General features: G+C 45.8%; 1 protein-coding gene across 1 annotated transcript in view; it reads left to right on the forward strand.

The window, feature by feature from the left end:
* The first annotated feature begins 1,548 nt into the window (after positions 1-1,548).
* Positions 1,549-21,792, forward strand: part of prss12 (serine protease 12) — a 142,752-nt gene continuing 122,508 nt past the window's right edge. The window contains exon 1 of the mRNA XM_055640686.1: positions 1,549-2,379. Coding sequence (XP_055496661.1) covers positions 2,043-2,379 — 337 coding nt within the window. The 5' untranslated portion in view covers positions 1,549-2,042. The remainder of the gene's footprint in view (positions 2,380-21,792) is intronic.

The following is a 21,792-nucleotide window of genomic DNA, read 5'->3' on the forward strand; positions in this document are numbered from 1 at the left end:
TCACTCCTGAGTGAAGCCTCGAGTTTGGCTGTGGTTCAAATGGCTGCAAATTCTCATAATTATCACTGCCGGGTCACCTGGACCCGGCCCCCAACTGTGTGCCCTGACAGACTGGAACCAACCCCAGAGGTTAAAGCGACAGCATCTTTATTTAAGTCAACCCACCTCGAAAGTTTAACCAGCCTGTTCGAATCCAATCTGAACTTTCCAACCTACCCCCCACACAGCACATTCTCCTAATTTCCTTCAATCCAGGAAGGTTGTTCAGATAGGACTGTCTCAAATTGGTTGACTACACAACTTGTAATTCGTGTAAATCAATATCAAATTTGAATGGCTGTGATTCAGGCTAATGCTAGGGATTTGATAATTGATAGGTTTGTTCCAGGCATTCTTGCGTTTTCAAGGCTGATGCTTTATTGAGTCAATAATTTAAATAGATACAATTATGGATTTGCGCAGCCCGCTGTGGCTTACTGCTGACATATTTGACAGATACATTTATTTATAAATCTCATTGAAATGAATACGCAGGTCCGTACACACACAGTAGCTCAGCTGGCGAGAATGTTTATCCCGAATGACCCTTGACCTTGGCATGCGCAGTTGTAATACCAAACGCGCTTATTGCCCACTCCCACACTAAAACTCGGGGTCAAGATTCCAGGCCGCAGCTGCACCCAAGGAAGACAACTTTCAATTCCTCTTAAGTGGGTTGGAGCGGCTGTGGTGCGGTAAGGCTGCAGTGAAATGGTACTCTCACATAGCCCTCATTGATAGATTTCAGGAACTATTTGATATATATTCGGCAGCTGAAGACATAGAAATATTGATTGGAAATGTCTAAGACTATGACCGTCTTGGCATGAATTGTTTATACATTTTCAATGAACGATTCGGCAAAATAAAGTATGTAATTTTATTAATAAAGACCTGGGATTGTGAAATAAAGTTATCAGCGTGCTCTTGCTGCAGCAATTTAGCGGGATGTAGTTTTGCATCGCTCCCAGCTGTGGAGCATGCTGCATACGGCGCAGTCCCAGACTTGTATTTGAATTGCTATTGTGGCGAATGGGGCATGAAACGGCGCTGACTTGTGTCCAGTGCTGGAGTTCAGGGCTGTCAAGTTTGCTTAGTCGTTTGTGTGTTTGAATCAAGTGGGTTTTGAAAAGAAGAGGGAGGGAAAATACCCCTTTGAACACGGACACCAAAGAGGGCTTGAAAAGGAATGGAGTGGGGGCTTTTGTTCGTTTGCAAATTGCTTTGTTTTATGAGACTTGTAAAGTGTTAACTGCTTCGAAAATGTTGTTTGAGTTGCAAGCATGTCTGGCGAGCAAGATTTCCTACCGTTCAATGAGGCTGGGGTTGTGTAGCGGCGAGTTAGCCGGGAGTCCAGCAATCTCCCCAGTTCCCAGGCTTAAATACTTTTTTTCCCCACACTTCGCTTCAATTTGGGGTCCCTTTTCATCTTTCCCAATTTCAATAGATTTGTCATTTGCCCACGCATCTCTACATAACTCGCTGGGTTACTCCAGTACGTTGTGTTTTGCTCACCCTGCCAGTGTCTGCAGTTCCCTGTGTCTCGCCCCTGTCAAAGATTCACCAGGTGCCAGTCTAGAGTACAATGTTTAGTACCTTTCAAATAAACCTCACGCTTTCTTGCTCGAACGAGGTTCCGACACGAACCAACTCCAGCCCTGCCCGCTAAGCGACTCTATCCAGCTCCGAGTGCGGGACGAGGGAGAGCTCACACGGGATATAACAACAGCAAACAACCCCGTCCTTGGAACAACCTCCTCCCACACCCCCTCCTCTCATCCGCCGCCCCAGCCCGGTGTCTGTCCTAAGGTGGAAGGCACAAGCAGCCAGCGTTAAATGTTGCCACCCCCCGGTGTTTGGCTGGGTTTCTCTCTCGCATCCGTCTTATTCCTCCCCCACCCCGCACAGACACACAGCAAATGTGGATGTGGCGCTGATCGCGCCGAGAGCCGCCTGCCGTTGCACCGTGCTCAGGCGATGGATGCTGGCAGATAGCGATCGCCATGAGGACCGCGGGCTGCTTTCTCGCTGCCGCTGCTCTGCTCTCCAGCACTGGAGTGTGGCGCTTTGGCAGCGCCAGTTCCCGCAGCTTCAGCCTCCCCGGCGGTTGCCTGCACACTCCGGACACCCCGGCACATTCGCAGCGTTCACTCGGGCTCACCGAGTCCGGCCACAGGTGCCTGCGCTGGAGCTCCATCCCCAGTTTCGTCGAACGGTTCCCGAACAAAGGTCTGGGAGAACACAACTTCTGCCGAAACCCCGACGGGCGGCTGAAGCCCTGGTGCTTCATCAGGAATCGCTGGGGAAGGATCGACTGGGCGTATTGCAGCTGCAGACAGGGTGCGTACTGATACTGTGCTTGGTGCACTCCACGGCTTCATTAGCAGCACCAGTGGTCAAAGAAGGCAGGTTGACATGTTTCATAGTTACTTGGAAATGATGCCTAAGAGCAATTACTGCCGTACAGTTTAAAAACTATATGATTAATGCCTTACCTCTGCCTACTTATAACCCGGCAGTTAAACACATATGGTCTCAGCCGGCTCAGAATCAAACATTTTTACATGGATAACTATTTGCTTCCAGCATCTGAAGTTCCTTATTTCTCTATGTATTTGTTTTCATTTGATAAATAAGTGCTGACGTGTGGAACAAATACGGACACGACTTTCAGTAAGATTTGTCAAAGATCCGCAGGTTATGATTGCAAAGTTAATTCTCAGGAAAGAAAGTGTTCCACAACCTGTGTGTCACCATGGAAACATTTGAGGCGTTTGTAAAAAAAAAAACTGTTCTCTTTTTTAAGAGATGCTAATTAAGCAATTTCTTGCCGGTGGTTACCCCAGAAAATGAAATGATTGCCAGTTAAACGCTGTCTCCATCTTGAATGTATTATATAATATATAAATATATTTATAAATGGAACCAAGCTGCCTTTACAGAGCAGACAGTGAAGCACTTTTTGAGGCAGCATTAGGTTGTTCAAATGGAATGTTTGTTTGGCAGAAGCTCATCTGTATCATTTGTAGATGTTATTTGGACATGCATATTCTTTCTGAGCAGATTTTTGGTGCCATAGCATGGAGTTCATGTTCTGCTCTCATTCCTTCCAATAGCGCCAGCTATGTTGTGTACGTTATTGTCATAAATATGAGAGGATTTCATTTTGGCAGAGATACAACTAACATTTTCTTGTAGACAATAGACAATAGGTGCAGCAGTAGGCCATTCGGCCTTCGAGCCAGCACCACCATCCAATATGATCGTGGCTGATCATCCACAATCAGTTCCCCGTTCCTGCCTTCTCCCCATATCCCCTGACTCCTCGATCTTTAAGAGCCCTATCTAGCTCTCTCTTGAAAGTATCCAGAGAACCGGTTTCCACCGCCCTCTGAAGCAGAGAATTCCACAGACTCACAACTCTCTGTGTGAAAAAGAGATTCCTCATCTCCGTACTAAATGGCTTACCCCTTATTCTTAAACCTGTGGCCCCTGGTTCTGGACCCCCAACATCGGGAACATTTACTGCCCTAGCGTGTCCAAACCCTTAATAACCTTATATGTTTCAATAAGATATCCTCTCATCCTTCTCAATTCCAGAGTATATAAGGCCAGCCGCTCCATTCTCTCAGCATATGACAGTCCCGCCATCCCGGGAATTAACCTTGTGAACCTACACTGCACTCCCTCAATAGCAAGTATGTCCTTCCTGAAATTTGGAGACCAAAACTGCACACAATACTCCAGGTGTGGTCTCACTAAGGCTCTGTACAACTGCAGAATGAAGAAGGAGTGGAGACAACTTTTAAGAAGCCAGAGATACACGGCTGTGAATCTGAGCGTGGACAATTAACATTACCGGTTGGTTATTCTTGGTTCTGAAAACTACTGCTTATGGGTTTTTTTCCCAATGAGCCAATGAAATTCACCGGTCAGCACCGGCTCCAACCTACGAGAACCTCCGAGAACGTACGACTTCCTGTCGAACCCACTGGGACCTCCAGCTGACCCACCTATAGCTCGAGAATTCTTGCTACTCTTCATGGCAGCTTCATTCTGGTCGCCGCTAATTTTTGAACGTTGAAAAATTCACGGCGACCATAATGAGGCCGCGACTAGTTCCCAGAATGCGGGAATGCCTCATGATCATTAAGGCGACTTCCCGGCAACCACCCGCGAACATGTGGTGACCATGTGGCGACTGCATAGTCTCCTGTAGTCCCCTAAAAAGTCGCCTAAGTGGGACAGGCCCATAACTAATTTTTTCCTCTTCACATACCTAAAGAAGACTTTACTATTCTCCTTTATATTCTTGGCTGGCTTATCTTTGTACCTCATCTTTTCTCCCCGTATTGCCTTTTTAGTTATCTTCTGTTGCTCTTTAAACATTACCCAATCCTTTGGCTTCCCACTCATCTTTGCCATATTGCACTTCTCTTTTATTTTTATACTGTCCCTGACTTCCCTTGTCAGCCACGGTCGCCCCTTATGCCCGTTGGAATCTTTCTTCCTCTTTGGAATGAACTGATCCTGCACCTTCTGTATTATTCTCAGAAATACCTGCCATTAGTGTTCCACTGTCATCCTTGCTAGGGTATCTTTCCAGTCAACTTTGGCCAGCTCCTCCCTCATGGCTCCATAGTCCCCTTTGTTCAACTGTAACACTGACACCTCCGATTTACCCTTCTCCCTCTCAAATTGTAGATTAAAACTTATCATATCATGGTCACTACCTCCTAATGGCTCCTTAACCTCATGTTCCCTTATCAAATCCGGTTCATTACACAACACAAAATCCAGAATTGCCTTCTCCCTGGTAGGCTCCAGTACAAGCTGCTCTAAGAATCCATCACGGAGGCACTCCACAAACTCCCTTTCTTGGCGTCCAGTACCAACCTGATTTATCCAGTCTACCTGCATGTTGAAATCCCCCATAACAACCGTAATATTACCTTTATGACAATGCCAATTTTAGCTAGGATTCAATTTGCACCCTATATCCAGGCTACTATTTGGGGGCCTGTAGATAAGTTACATTAGGGTCTTTTTACCCTTACAATTCCTCCGTTCTATCCATACTGACTCCACATCTCCTGATTCTATGTCATCCCTCACAAGGGACTGAATTTCATTACTCACCAACAGAGATACCCTACCCCCTCTGCTCACCGGTCTGTCTTTTCGATAGGACATATACTCTTGAATATTCAGTTCCCAGCCTGATCCTCTTGCCACCATGTCTCTATAATGCCCACAACATCATAGTTGCCAATTTCTAACTGAGCCTCAAGCTCGTCCACTTTATTTCTTATACTTCGTGCAATCATTTCCAACACTTTAACTTTGGTATCCACCTCCCCTCTCACACCGGTCACTATTGGCCCTGACCTTACTCTCTTATCCCTTCTCGAACTTTCCTTAGTTGTGGAGTCTTTTGTAACTTTTCCTGTACTCGCTTCCCCTTTAACTCTATCTTTATACTCCTAATTTGTCAATCCCTCCCATCCACTATTTAGTTAAAAACCCACATGTGTAGCACTAGCAAACCTGCCTGCCAGAACGTAGTGTCCCAAAATCATTAAAAGCAAAGATTCCCTTTCTTTTCTCAGATCAATTTCTTCTATGATGTGGCTCCACAACATTTGTTCTTGTAACATCAAAGGGCTTACAAGAATGCTGTTCAGAAACAGGGCTGCAAAATATTGTCTTATGACCTTGCCGTATCACTCTTCATTTAACCATATCGGTCTACTGGTCCAATTGTCCCTCTAGTTTGTTGATTCAGCTTCTTTTCAAATGCATTTTCGCTCTTTACTCCTACAATTCCCATATTCCAATAACTCGCCGAATAAACAATTTTCCCCAAATTTCCTTAAGGGATAAATTTTTTACCACCTTATAGTTACATCTTTCGTTTTAATCTCTCCCACAAAGGAAACATCTGTGTCTATGTGTCAAACCGTTTGGTAACCTTACACACTTCTATCAGTCCACTGCATTGCCTCCCTTCTTGAACCTTTTAGACATTTACATCCTCTCAATTTTGGATCATCCTTAAATGTTGGTGGAGGTAGATACAATTGTAGCATTTTTTTTTTCACTTAAATTTTTATTGATTTTCAAGAGATTTATTTATCTATTTATTTATTTGTTCCGAACAAGTAAAGATATAAATAGGAATAAATAACACCAACAAAATCGAAATAGTCAAACAATTAGACATTCCAGGCAATATTTGCAAAGCAATGAAAAGCATAAAGCAAAATTTAAATGTCCAACACTTTTTCTTTACAAGCTCGAAAAGGAGTGAGAAGAAGAATAACTTATTTAATCTCACCCCTTCTCCCTAAACCCTTCTTCCATGTTTAATAATTAATTAATTAATAATAATAATAATACCCCAGACAATTTTTAGAGATGCATACAGACATATATATACATACAACTGATATACCCATACAAGTAATGTGTATGAAGTAACCAAAAAACATAAATAAATATTAAATAAAATAATAAATAAACATTGACCCCTGTTTGTCAACCATCCCCTTCATCCCTGTACCTTGTGAAAAAAAGTTTTTTGTATGTCATTTTGAACTGGTTCACGTTTGGACATTGCTTTAACTCCACATTCAAACTGTTCCACACTCCTACTCCACAGACCGAAATACAAAAACATTTTCTGGTCGTGCGGACTCTTTGTACCTTAAAATTAAATATTTTTCTTAAATTATAACCCCCCACTCGCTCATTGAATAATTTTTGTATATTTCCAGGTAAGTTATATATACAAAACAGTGCAACACCATCACCATAAATAAAACAAAATAAGAAAAAACAGCAATCAAAATAATAAAAATAAATAGATAGGGGAAAAAAAAGAAGTAAAAAAAAAAAAAAATTGGAATAAGACCGTGTGGTTCACTTACCAAATTAAAAAAAAAGAAAAAACATTACATTGATTAGTTATCTGGAGCAATTGTAGCATTTAAGAGATTTTTAGATAGGCTCTTGGAGAAACAGAGAATGGAAGGATATGGATCAGGTTTAGACAAAGAAGATTATTTTAACGGTATCATTTTTGGCATAGAAATTGTCCAAGGGCCTGTTTCTGTGTTGTAGTATTCTATGTTCTTATGAATGCAATCCTTATCAATTTTGCCCACTTTCTGAAAAATAAGTAAAATTAATTTAGTTTAGTTTAGAGATAAAACAGGCCCCTGGGGCCACCGAGTCTGTGCTGACCAGCGATCCCTGTACACTATCCTACACATACCAGGGGCAATTTAACCAAGCCAATTAGCCTACAAATCTGTACGCATCTTGGAATGTGGGAGGCAACCAGAGATCATGGAGAAAACCCACACAGGTCAAGGGAGAACGTACAAACTCCATACAGTCAGTATCCATAGTCAGGATCGAACCCGGGTCACTTGTGCCGAAAGTCAGCAATTCTACCTGTGCGCCACGCTGCTGCCCTAATGATACAATAATAGTTGTAAGTAAAGAGTCTCTTCACTTCAGCTATGAATTGATGCCAAAAATGCACATCAAATTTTAAAACATTGGAGTTTAACTCCTTGTCAGGTAGAAAAAAAGATTCAGTCTATTCCCAACTGTGGGCAGTTTCAGCAAGATTTGAATTGACCTGTTTTATTGTAGGTGCAACAAATGGAGACCCGACTCATTTGCAGGCAAGAGAGCAAATCTTTAAGCAACCTTTTCTGTTGACAGATGCACCAAGATTCACCAAGCCCCTCTTTAGTCGAGTTCAGTTGATTCAGATTAATTCGTTCTATTGGCAGGTATAAAAACATTCATATTAAACCATTTCTGGTTAACTTTTTATAGTAGAACTGAACAGATTTGGAATGTTTTCTGATGAGGTTTTTTACCCATTGAGAACTGAATTTGGAATATTTTAAAGTAACTATTTGGCTCCTAACCAGCAACGGAGATCTAGCGATAGATTTTACTTCGGAGTCGCGTGAGTGACTACGTGAAGAGCCCGCTCAGCATGCATGCGCGGCATTGCGTTTAGCAGTGCAACAGCGGCCACATCGGGAGTCAGGCGCTCCCGCTACAGGGTGAAAGAACGGACCGTCAGGTAAGTACCCTTTCACAGGGAGCCTTCTGCTTTATTTCAGGCAGAGAACAAAGGCTCTTGGACAAAACCTGTCCCCCGCTCGACTCCACGGAGGAGCGTTCCATCTGGGGGGGGGCAGCAACAAGGCGGTAGGACCGCTCACTGGGCGTTCCACTATCTCCGACACCGTGCCGAGCCCAGACCGCTAGCGCCTGAGCAGCGGGCTGGATGTAAAGCTACTGAAGAAGCGTCGGACGGGGACGTCTCTCCACCCGCACGGGGGAGAGACAGCCGCCTGAGCCGCATGGAGCGGCTCCTGGAGCAGGTGCTCCAGCGAGACACGCTTCGTGAGGGGCGCTCTCACAGGGGGAGATCAGGCACTCCCTCCACAGTGTCTTGTGCACTGTCCATTGCTTCCTCCTTACCCGAGGGTAGCTTTGGTGACCAGTACTGGGCTGGTCAAGAAGAGGGGACCCTGGCTGAAGATGTCGGGAGTATGCAAGGGGTGCAGGAACAGGAAGAGCTGCTGGGTGTGGTGGACCGCTACGTGGCAGCCCCATGTGCAGGAGGCCGTTAAAGGCCAAACTAGCGGCCAGCATTAACCACCTCTCCAACAGGCCCCTACAGGAGCAGGTGGTCAATGAGGCCTTAGAAACGTATACAGCTCCAGAGAACTGTGAGTCCCTTAAAGTGCTGGCTGTAAACAGCCAAAACTGGGGGCACGTTGGGGCAAATATTCGGAACCAGGAGCTAAAATTGCAGCGGATCCTCAGGCTCCTGACGTCAGCCATCACATCGTTTGCTCGTTCCATGGACAAATACGGAGATGACCACAACCTTGGTAAACAAATCATAAGACCTGCCATAAAATCCTAAATTTGCGGGGTTGTGCAAAACCCCAGCCACTGAGCCTGCTCTTTGGCAAACACCTCACAAAGCATATGAAGGATATGGAAGAGGCCTTAAAAATCTTTCGGTCTCATGAGGGCAGGCCCCGGGACGAGCAAACCAAAAACAATAATTCCCAAACAGCAGCACCCCATCGCGTCCACTAGTCGACGTCTACCATATTGGGACTGGTGAAAACTCGGGGTCCGCATTCTATCACCGGAAGTCTTCTTTAGACCAGGGCCCAGAGCGGACCCCATGGAAAATGCGCCACCCCCCAACATCACCACCACGTCAGACAATGTGCAAGACTTGTTGGACCGGCAGGAAACAGAAGAAATACCCATAACCAGGGAGGTAGGTGGGTCTGGTTCCTACCAGCGTATAGAAAATAGGGGTTTAATACTAACAGGGGGGAGATTACACCTGTTTAAAGAAGCACGGGAGTCTATCACGATTCATACTAGAAAAATTACCACCAGTTCAACATTCACCCCAGAGGGTATATTCCCTCTCAGTTAAAGAAAAACGAGAGGGACAAGCTGAACTGGTGAGACTAATTACAAAGGGTATCATTGGGAAAACAAAACATGAACCCTTGGAATTCGTATCAAATATATTCACTAAACCCCAAAAAGATGGTGGATGACGCATCATCATTGACAACTTCACTAAATATGTTTGTTAAGTATATACATTACAAAATGGAAACGTTTGTTACTGCCAAACAACTAATTTCCAAAGGACACTTCATGGCAAGCATTGATCTTAAAGATGTTTCCTATTCAGTACCATTCACAGGGATCATCGCAGATACCTGAAATTTACCTGGATGGGGCAACTATGGCAGTTTAAAGCATTACCCAATGGGTTAACATCAGCCCAAGATTATTCACCAAGATACTAAAACCAGCTCTGGCAATATTAAGAAGACAAAAACATATTGTCATGGCATATCTTGATGATATCTTAATATTAGGCAAGACCATGGAATTGACTATGTCAGCTGTTTCAGCTACCAAACAATTGTTCGAAACCCTGGGATTGTCTTACATCCAGATAAATCTAAGTTGAAGCCATCCACAATCATGGACTACTTGGGCTTTATAATTAATTCAGTCCACGTGACTGTAACATTGCCAAGAGACAAAACAGTTGAATTGGCACAATCATGCAAAAATTTAATGGTCAACGGACGACCAACTATTCGACAAGTAGCAGAGTAATTGGGAAAATGGTAGCAGCATTTCCGGCTACACAATTCGGACCTTTGCACTGTCAAAACTTACAAAGAGCAAAGGTACAGGCACCAAAACGACATGCAGGTCATTTTGATCGTGTCATGAAGTTACCCACTGAAGCAATATCAGAACTACAGTGGTGGGCAAAAAAAAAAAAAGATGTTTGGCACAGTTTCAGCCCTATTATCATCACTAACCTTACGTTAGTTATCCAAACAGATGCCAGTGCTCAAGGCTGGGGAGCAACTAACTCCATATCCAGCACAGGTGGTAGATGGACTATCCCAGAGTCATTATTACCACTTACACTGGGCATTAATTATCTAGAGATGTTGGGTGACTTTTATGGTTTGAAAGCATATGCATCAAATATGCATCACTAGCATGTACGGTTACAAATAGATAATACCACGGTGGTGGCCTACATTAACCATATGGGCGGCATAAAATCGTTATCATGCGACAAGTTGGTCAACACAATTTGGAAAAGGTGTGTCGAAACACATATTTGGCTATCAGCAACTTACGTGCCAGGTAAGCTAAATACAGTGGCAGACACCAGGTCACATAAATTTAATGACACCATCGAATGGATGTTAAACCCCCAAAAATTTGCAAAAGTTATCAAGCAATATGGCACGCCAGATATCGATTTATTTGCATCAAGGCTAAATCACCGGGTACCTATGTATGTCGCTTGGGAACCAGACCCTGAGGCAGCAGCGGTAGATGCGGTCGCACTGGATTGGGGAAATTCTTCTTCTATGCATTTCCTCCCTTCTGCCTCATCAGTCGGGTACTACGCACAATACAAATGGACTGCTTCAGGTATTTTGATAGTACCCGACTGGCCTACACAGCCATGGTTCCCAATACTCCATGACATGGTTGTTGAAACTCCGATGGTATCCCCCAGTGACCCAGAGTTATTAACACCCAGTGTCGGGCACAAGCCACCCGTCCCATGAAAAAATCAAACTCCTGGGTTGCAGATTCTGCACAAACCTCTTCTGGGACTGGGATTATCAGAACAAACCATCGACACCATGTCAGCATTCCTCCGAACATCCACTAAAAAACAGCACTTGTCCAGCATCAAAAAATGGGAGAAGTACTGCTTGGATACAGGGACCACCTACTAAACTGCTACAGTTACCAACGTACTGGAATTCCTGGCGAACCTTCACCACGATGAAGGACTCCGCTACAGAGCCATCAACACAGCTAGAAGTGCCCTGCCTGTCTATTTAAAACAAGCTCCAGGATAACAGGCCATGGGGTCCCACCCGCTGGTGGTCAAACTAATAAAGGGTATTTACAACTCTAAACCCCTAGATCAAGGTACACCCATATATGGGATGTCAGTGTGGTCCTGCCATACCTCAGGGGATGGCCACCAGCCAGATATCCCTCAACCTGAAACAATCTATGCTCAAAACACTCATGTTGATGGCACTTGTATCTGCACAGAGGGTCCAGTCACTACACCTATTGCGACTGGACAGCATGCTCACAGCTCTAGACCAGATCTCTGTCATTATCCAGGGACTGATCAAACAGAGCAGACCAGGGACACCTAATCCAGTCGTGGAATTCCGGGTTTACCCGCCAGAACCACGGTTATGTGCCATGACCCACCTACTGTCCTACATAGACACAACCAAAAATATTCAAGGGAGAGGAAAAGCCTTGTGGGTCTGTCGTAAAAAGCCTTATGGTCGGGTGACGAGCCAAACCATTTTGAGATGGCTCAAGCAGGTGCTAAAAGCTGCTGGGATAAACACTAACATGTACAAATCTCACTCCACCAGGGCAGCATCCACGTCGATGGCCAAAAGAATGGATGTGCCTATAGACCACATCCTGGCTACAGCAGGATGGTCGGGGGAAATACCGTTCAGAAATTTTATAATAAGCTGTTGACAAAACCTGTTTTATTTGCAGAACATTTTTTACAGACTGCAAATATTTAATTTAAGCCCAGGGGAGCAATTTAATTTCTTTGTTGTTATTGTTAAAAAATACCATTGTGTTTTTTCTACAAACAGATTCATTGGTTGATTACGATAACACACTTCCTCCCTCAAGGACTTCGGCAGTGAGTGAAATAATAACTGTTGTTACACGGTTTGAAATCACAGAGCTTTAAAATCTTCACGTAGTCACTCGCGTGACTCTGAAGTAAAATAGTAAGATTAAACGCGAACTTACCAGTTTGAAGTTTGATCTGTATTTTATGAGGAGTTACGATGAGGGATTACGTGCCCTCCGCTCCCACCCTCAATAATATGTCAAACTGATAACTGATGTCTCCTTTTCTTTACTATGTTTATTTCAATAACTGTGTCTATCTGTGATTCCACACCGCTGCTTTGAAGTATGCCGCGCATGCGTGCTGAGCGGGCTCTTCATGTAATCCCTGATCGTAACTCCTCATAAAATACAGATCAAACTTCAAACTGGTAAGTTCTCATTTAATCTTACTACTGAACCTCTGCAGAACTCTCAAACACATACAGTATGCGCATTTGTAGGTAATAGAATGGTTTTAATCAATGTACTTATAGTATTAAAGTCTATACCGCAGCCACATTTCCTTAACATCTATCATGCCCAAACCAATGGCACTTTATGATATAAAAAGCAAGAAGGCAAATAGTCTGCCCCCCCTCCTCTTTAAGCAAGAACTGCAGATGTTGGAACAATCGAAGGTAGACAAAAAATGCTGGAGAAACTCAGCGGGTGAGGCAGCATCTATGGAGAGAAGGAATAGGCGACGTTTCAGGTCGAGACCTTTTTTCAGACTGATGCCGGGGTGGGGGGAGGGGGGGGGGGGAGAGTAAGGAAGTAGGCGGAGACAGTAGGACTTGGGAGAAGTGGGAAGGGAGAGGGGAAGGTGGGAGAAAGCAAGGGTTATCTAAAATTAGATTTTTAGTTTAGTTTTGAGATATAGAGCAGGAATAGATCCTTTGGCCCACTGTGACGGTGCCCCCTAACAATCATCCGTACACTAGTTTGATCCTACACACTAGGAATAATTAACCTTCGAACCTGCATGTCTTTGGAATGTGGGAGGAAACCAGAGCACCCGGAGAAGACACGACAGTGGTCACAGGGAGAATGTACAAACCCAGGTCTCTGGTACTGTAAGCATCTTTGTGCCCACTCTTAAGTCCACGCAATTAATAACTATGTCATGTTATTTTAGGAAGAGTGGTGCATCCGAATTTTTTTTATATTGCAATCTTAAAAAAGAGCTGAAATCTAAATATAAATATTGGAGTTTAACAATGTATTTAATTTTCTTTGGTACAGAGAAAAGGAGAATGCTAGGCTTCAACTATAGGGCCTGTCCCAGTTACACAATTTTTTACGGCGACTTGCCAGCACCCGTCATAGTCACAGCAGGTCGCTGAAAATTTTCATAATGTTGAAAATCCAACGGCGATTTTATTTAATTTAGTTTTTGAATAATATAATCTATGTAATGTTTTAAATTGGATGAGCGTATGTCGTACGTTGATCGAACATTTATGCACCTGTAGTAAATGATTATCCCAGCTCTCTTTTGAGATTTTTATAGCTAAATCTTGTTCCCAATCTCTTCTAATTCCATCTGTTGTGGGTATTTCTATGTTTAAAATGATATTATATAGGTACGATATTAAATTAGCTGATTCCGCCTTTGTCTTCAATGCTTTATCCAATAAGTCGGAAGGTATATTATGATAGTCTTTTGTGTGTTTTTGATAATCACGAATTTGAATATTTAAAATATTGGTTATTTTTCAAATTATATTTCAGTTGTAGTTGTTGAAATGAAAGTAGTTTCCATCCCCCCTTCATACAGATCTTCGAGCGTTTTGATTCCCCCTCTTTCCCATTGTATAAATGATTTGTCTATGATTGATGGTTTAAACGATGGATTATTGACTATTTGTATTAAAAGAGATAGGTTTCTTAATTTTAAATTCTGTTTTATTTGTTTCCATGTTCTAATTGTGTTATGTATAATTGGATTTTTATTATAATTTTTATTATTCAAATTTATTGGTGAGAAGATGGTCGCTCCTATATTACTCGGGGAGCAGTCCCCTTTTTCCATTACCATCCAGTCCGCCTGCTGGGCAGAATTGTCCAGCAGGTGAATCATATTTTTAATATTTACTGCCCAATTATAATACATAAAATTAGGGAGCGCTAGACCCCCCAACTCTTTTCGTTTATTGAGGTGTGCTATTTGTATTCTATGGGATTTATAATCCCATATAAAATTTGTAATGTCTGAGTCCAATTTTTTTTTAAACTTTTTTGGGAGATATATAGGTATTGATTGAAATACCTATATATCTTCCCTAATGTTTCACCAATCTGTGATAAATGCCTGTGTCAAGAAGCTACCATAGCGCACTCTTTTGTTTTTTGTACAAAAATCCAAAAATTCTGGTATGAAATATTTGATATTTTTTCAAAATTAATCAAAATAAAACTGGTACCAAAACCAGAATGGATTATCTTTGGAATATCGGAAGGTAACCCTGAACTAAACGTGTTTCAGAAGAATTTATTTAATTACGGGCTCTAATGGGCCGCCCCCCCCCTCTCTGCCCCCTCCTCCCCCCTCTGCCCCCTCCTCCCCCTAATAATGGGGAAAAAAGTGGATACTCAAATTCTGGAAAAATGCCCCCCCCCCCCCCCTCACTCTCTGGGGCTCCGCGCGGAAACCGGGCGTCCTCTGCAGGTAAGCACCAATTCGCAAGACGTGGTCTATGTTTCTGGACCTATTACACGTGCGCATCACGACACACGTAAATTATGTCGCGTAAATGACGCCCAAGTGGGACAGGCCCTTTAGTGACAGTGCGGCAAATGATCATTTAACTGCTCATCAGCCCTCATTTATCCAAAAGCACTTTACCCTTGTAGTTACTTTGACAGCGATATCTATTCTGTAATTCCTTGATGTAAAGGTAATCTGTTAAGTTACTAACATTATAAGAGGCAATTTCTCTGCATGCTGATGTTAAATATCAGGGCCTCTTCACATTGAATAAATGTAGCAAATTATTCAGTTCTTATGGAACAGTGAAATCATAGTGCATATCAAGTGCTAGTTACTATTTGTGAATCTGTGCAATATTGCAGAAGAAATCTAAATCAGTTCGTATTGAGGTATTAAAATATTAATCTGCAGCAGAAAGCTTAGTCATCCTTGGTTCATTAGCAGAACTCTAAGTCAAAAGGTTGTGGGTGTGGATCTCATTACAATATATAAGCACTTAGATCGAGGGTTTTTCTAACTGGCATCAGATGCAATTTTTTTTCAACACGTTTCTATTCAAACATATACATATTCATAAACATAATGAGCATTTGTGATTGAGTGTTTGTGATTGAGAAATGTTTTCGAATATAATAAAAATGAAAAATACTATTAGTATTTTTTAATTAAAACCAGTAGCATGGTGTTGATTATACCTGCAAATGAAAATGTGTTCTTAATTTTCAAACATCAATATGTAAACCAATTTTAAAAACACTCATAAAGGTAGTAATTTTTAATTTCATCATGAAATATGGATATACCAGAGGTGAAGCCAACTTTTATGGCTTATCATAATCAGGGGTCACACATGAGCCAGATAGGTAAGTTTGGCTGATAACTTTCCCTGAAGGATAACAGGGATAACAACTTTATGGTCCCTGTTACTAAGACCAGCTCTCCCCAAATTCCATATTTATTTAATTATTACTTGAATTTACTTGGTGGGATTCAAACTCATGTCTTTAGATTAATGGCCCAGAATTGTGACTGCTAGTCTAATACCTTGACAATCACATTGTGTAAGATGGATAAACAGATGATGGAGAAAACAATGTTGATGATGGGAGCAGAAGAGGGTTCGGTGAAGGCTTATGTGAAACTTAAATGTTAGTGTGACTCAGCTGGGCCAAACGGCCTATTTCTTTACTGGAGATACAACGGGTATCTTATAGAAACATATAACATTATTAAGGGATTGGACAGGCTAGATGCAGGAAAAATGTTTCTGATATTGAGGATGTCCAGAACCAGGGGTCACAGTTTCAGAATAAGAGGTAGGCCATTTAGGACTGGGTGAGGAAAATCTTTTTCACCCAGGGAGTTGTGAATCTGTGGAATTCTCTGCCACAGAAGGCAGTGGAGGCCAATTCTCTGGAGGTATTCAAGAGAGAGTTGGATATCGGGCTTACGGAATCAATGGATATGGGGAGAAAGCAAGAAAGGGGTACTGATTCTGGATGATCGGCCATGATCATATTGAACGGTGATGCTGGCTCGAAGGGCCAAATGGCCTAGTGCTGTACCTATTTTCTATGTTTCTAACATAATTAGCTAAGTATCCATGCCTCCAAACCTATAGTTCCCCAGCCCATTTCAAAATACCTTAATTCCATCTTCTCCGACTTTGTCCAGCTCCTTCCAACCTATATCCAAACCTCACATTCCTGTCAATAACTTTCAATTCCTGGACCCCCATGGCCTCATCTTTACCATGGACATCCCACACATTCAATGTGTTATCACCAGTCACATTTTCTCATCCCCACCTTTTTTGCCTTCCTCAACTCCTTAGTTCACTCATCTTTTCCCACCCAAATCACCCCCTCCGCAGATATTTTCCCCTGTAACACCTGAACCTGTACAAGCAACGTCACATTCTTCCAGGGACCCTAGCAATCCTTTCAGATGAGACACAGGCTCACATGCTCCTCTTTTAACCTCTTCTACTGCATTTGGTGCTTCTGATCCTTTCTTTTGATGAGACAGCATAGACTTGACAACCGTTTTGCCGAACATTTGCACTCAGTCCACCAAGGCCTGCTGGATCTCCCAGTTGCTTACCGTTTTAACTCATCTTCCCATTCCCACAAAGACCTTTGTGCCCTGGGCCTCCTCCAAAGTGAGGCCACACATAAACTGGAGGAACAGTATTCATATTTCGCTTGGGTAGATAACAACCCAATGGTATGAACTTTGAATTCTCAAATTTTAAGTAACTAACCAAAGAAAAACTTATCCCTTTCTCACATCCTATTTCACCTATATCCCTTCCTCTCACTTCACATTTTGAGCATCTTCATTCCTTATCTCCCATCTCACAGCCTTTTGTCTTATTCCTATCTCTGGCCTTTGTCCACCCATCTGCCAATGTCCACCCATTTGTCCACCCATCTACCCATCTCCCACCTTTTCTGTATCACTTGCCATGCTTATCCCAACCCCTTATCTCTTCCCGCATTCTCCCCACTTCTCCAATAAGTCTGAAGAAGGATACCAACATGAAATATTGTCTGTCCATGTTCTCTAGAGATGCTGACTGACCTGTTGAGTTACTCCAGCACTAAATGCCTTATGTTTGTATTCCAATGTCTGGTGTTCCTAGTGTTTAACTATCTAAGTATGTTGACAGTGACGATTGCTGATCTCCTTACTTTCATGTACTATTTCATTGAAAAAACTGCCTTTTATCTTTCATACTTTCATTTTCAGCACATGGGAAAGTGATGCCCATACACTGGTTCCCTGACTTAAACTAAATGGGCCAGAATGTTCTAGATGACATGGGTGCCCAGCTGTCTAGATTCTTCTGGATATAAAATGTCGGATGAGCTTAACCCCATTCCATGAGGCAAAATGGGTTTCAGATTGCGAATAAGCCCCCGGTGAGGTGTCTAGAGACCCTTTCCTGCAAATTCCTCACAGCTTTTGACAGCTCGTCATGCTTTTTGATAGCTTTTGATTTTTTTCCAATTAAGTATTCAATTGAAATAGATATGAACAATATGAAAAATATTGAAAACATTTTGAAAATAAGTTATTTAATTAATAACTGTGTTTCATAACTCTGCTTTCATTCAAAAATAGCAGGCTTTAACAGGGAACCCAAGCACGGACATACAGTGTACTTAGAAAGTATTCAGACCCCATCACTTTTCCACATTTTGTTACATTACGGCCCTATTTAAAAATTGATTAAATTCTTTTTTTTTTTATCATCAATCTACACACAATACTCCAAAATGAAGAAGTGAAAACAGGTGTCTAGAAACTTTTGCAAAGTAATTAAAAATAAATAACTGAAATATCGCATTTACATAAGTATTCAGACCATTTGCTATGACACTCAAAATTAAGCTTAGGTTCATCCATTGATTATCCTTGAGATGTTTCTACAACTTGATTGGAGTGCACCAGTGCTAAATTAAATTGATTGGACATGATTTGGAAAGGCACACACCTGTCTATATAAGGTCCCACTGTTGACTGCATGTCAGAGCAAAAACCAAACAATGAAGATGAATTGTCCGTAGACCTCTGAGACAGGATTGTGTTGAGACCACAGATCTGGAGATGGGTATAAAACAATTTCCGCAGCATTGCAGGTCCCAAAGAGCATTGTGGCCTCCGTCATTCTTAAATGGAAGAACTTTGGAACCACAAGGACTATTCATAGAGCTGGCCGCCCGGCCAAACTGAGCAATCGGGGGAGAAGGGCCTTGGTCAGGGAGGTGACCAAGAACCTGATGGTCACTCTGACAGAGATCCAGAGTTCCTCTGTGGAGATGGGAGAACCTTCTGGAAGGTCAACTATATCTGCAACACTGCACCAATCAGGCCTTTATGGTAGAGTGGCCCGACAGAAGCCACTCCTCAGTAAAAGCCACATGACAGCCCGCTTGGAGTTTGCCAAAAGGGTTGTTTTCTCTGGTGCTCTGGTCTGATGAAACCAAGATTTAACTCTTTGGCCTGAATGTCAAGTGTCACATCTGGAGGAAACCAGGCACCGCTCATCACCCGGCCAGTATCATACCTATGGTGAAGCATGGTGGTGGCAGCATCATGCTGTGGGGATGTTTTTCAGTGGCAGGAACTGGGAGACTAATCAGGATTGAGGGAAAGATGAACGGAGCAAAGTACAAAGAGGTCCTTGATGAAAACGTGCTCCAGAGCATTCTAGTCCTCAGACTAGGGCGGAGGTTCACCTTCCAACAGGACAACGACCCTAGGCACACAGCCAAGACAATGCAGGAGTGGCTTTGTGACAAGTCTGTGAATCTGTGAATGTCCTTGAGTGGCCGACCCCCCCCCCCCCCCCCCCCCCCCCCCCCCCCCCCCCCCCCCCCCCCCCCCCCCCCCCCCCCCCCCCCCCCCCCCCCCCACCCCACCCCCCCCCCGCCCCCCCCCCCCCCCCCCCCCCCCCCCCCCCCCCCCCCCCCCCCCCCCCCCCCCCCCCCCCCCCCCCCCCCCCCCCCCCCCCCCCCCCCCCCCCCCCCCCCCCCCCCCCCCACCCCCCCCCCCCCCCCCCCCCCCCGTCAGCGCCCGGAGGAGCCCCCCCCCCCCCCCCCCCCCCCCCCCCCCCCCCCCCCCCCCCCCCCCCCCCCCCACCCCCCCCCCCCCCCCCCCCCCCCCCCCCCCCCCCCCCCCCCCCCCCCCCCCACCCCCCCCCCCCCCCCCCCCCCCCCCCCCCCCCCCCCCCCCCCCCCCCCCCCCCCCCCCCCCCCCCCCACCCCCCCCCCCCCCCCCCCCCCACCCCCCCCCCCCCCCCCCCCCCCCCCCCCCCCCCCCCCCCCCCCCCCCCCCCCACCCCCCCCCCCCCCCCCCCCCCCCCCCCCCCACCCCCCCCCCCCCCCCCCCCCCCCCCCCCCCCCCCCCCACCCCCCCCCCCCCCCCCCCCCCCCCCCCCCACCCCCCCCCCCCCCCCCCCCCCCCCCCCCCCCCCCCCCCCCCCACCCCCCCCCCCCCCCCCCCCCCCCCCCCCCCCCCCCCCCCCCCCCCCACCCCCCCCCCCCCCCCCCCCCCCCCCCCCCTCCCCCCCCCCCCCCCCCCCCCCCCCCCCCCCCCCACCCCCCCCCCCCCCCCCCCCCCCCCCCCCCCCCCCCCCCCCCCCCCCCCCCCCCCCCCCCCCCGCCCCCCCCCCAACCCCCACCCCCCCCCCCCCCCACCCCCCCCTCCCCCCCCCCCCGTGCGGGCCGCGCCTCCCCCCCTCCCCCCCCCCCCCCCCCCCCCCCCCCCCCCCCTCCCGGCCCCCCCCCCCCCCCCCACACCCCCCCCCCCCCCGACCCCACCCCCCCCCCCCCCCCTCCCCCCCCCCCCCCCCCCCCCCCCCCCCCCCCCCCCCCCCCCCCCACCCCCCCCCCCCCCCCCCCCCCCCCCCCCCCCTCCCCCCCCCCCCCCCCACACCCCCCCCCCCCCCCCCCCCCCCCCACCCCCCCCCCCCCCCCCCCCCCCCCCCCCCCCCCCCCCCCCCCCCCCCCCCCCCCCCCCCCCCCCCCCACCCCCCCCACCCCCTCCCCCCCCCCCCCCCCCCCCCCCCCCCCCCCCCCCCCCCCCCCCCCCCCCCCCCCCCCCCCCCCCCCCCCCCCCCCCCCCCCCCCCCCCCCCCCCCCCCCCCCCCCCCCCCCCCCCCCCCACCCCCCCCCCCCCCCACCCCCCCCCCCCCCCCCCCCCCCCCCCCCGAACCCGATCGAACATCTCTGGAGGGACCAGAAAATAGCTGTGCATTAACGCTCCGCATCCAACCCAACAGAGCTTGAGAGGATCTGCAGAAAAGAATGGGAGAAATTACCCAAATACAGGTGTGCCAATCTTGTAGCATCATACCCAAGAAGACTTGAGGCTTTAATCGCTGCCAAAGGTGCCTCAACAAAGTACTGAATAAAGGGTCTGAATACTTATGTATATATGATATTTCAGTTATTTATTTTTAATTACTTTGCAAAAATTTCTAAACACCTGTTTTCACTTTTTTATTATGGGGTATTGTGTGTAGATTGATAATAAAAAAATGAATTTAATCCATTTTAGAATAAGGCTGTAACATAACAAAATGTGGAAAAGGTGAAGAGGGTCCGAATACTTTCTGAATGCACTGTATGTATGCGAACAAAGACAGAAGCATGACTATTTCATTGTTTGCTTTTCATTGAAATCTGCAACTAGAAATAATATTTCTTATCCATACTAATAATCATGGAACTGTCATATGATCTTTCTATTTAAGTGACACTACAAATGTTGAGTTTGCCTCTTGGTTAAGTGATATTTCAGTTTCCATACCATGAACACTTTAAGGGCTCTTAGAATGTGAGATCCTGTTACTCTGGGGATGATACATGATATATACAACTTCCTTATCCTGGATGGTACTAGTGTTTCAATCTGTCCAATCTAAATTTCAGTTCGATAATAGCTGCTCCACTGCCTATACAGTATTTTTGTTATTCTAGTCACCTGATTGAGACCAATACTTTAAGTCTAGACAGCTCAATACATGACCTTCTATTTGGAATATGTTAGACTGAAGAAGGGTTTTGGCCCGAAACGTTACCTATTTCTTTCGCTCCATAGATGCTGCTGCACCCGCTGAGTTTCTCCAGCATTTTTGTGTACCTCCCATCATTTATTTATTTGCCTCTGTACTCCATAATTTGAGATTTGTAATAGAAAAAAATCACATGGGTTTAAAGTGCACATTGGCTGATTTTGATAAAGAC

This window comes from Leucoraja erinacea, chromosome 1 (assembly GCF_028641065.1).
Source record: "Leucoraja erinacea ecotype New England chromosome 1, Leri_hhj_1, whole genome shotgun sequence".
Lineage (NCBI taxonomy): Eukaryota > Metazoa > Chordata > Chondrichthyes > Rajiformes > Rajidae > Leucoraja > Leucoraja erinaceus.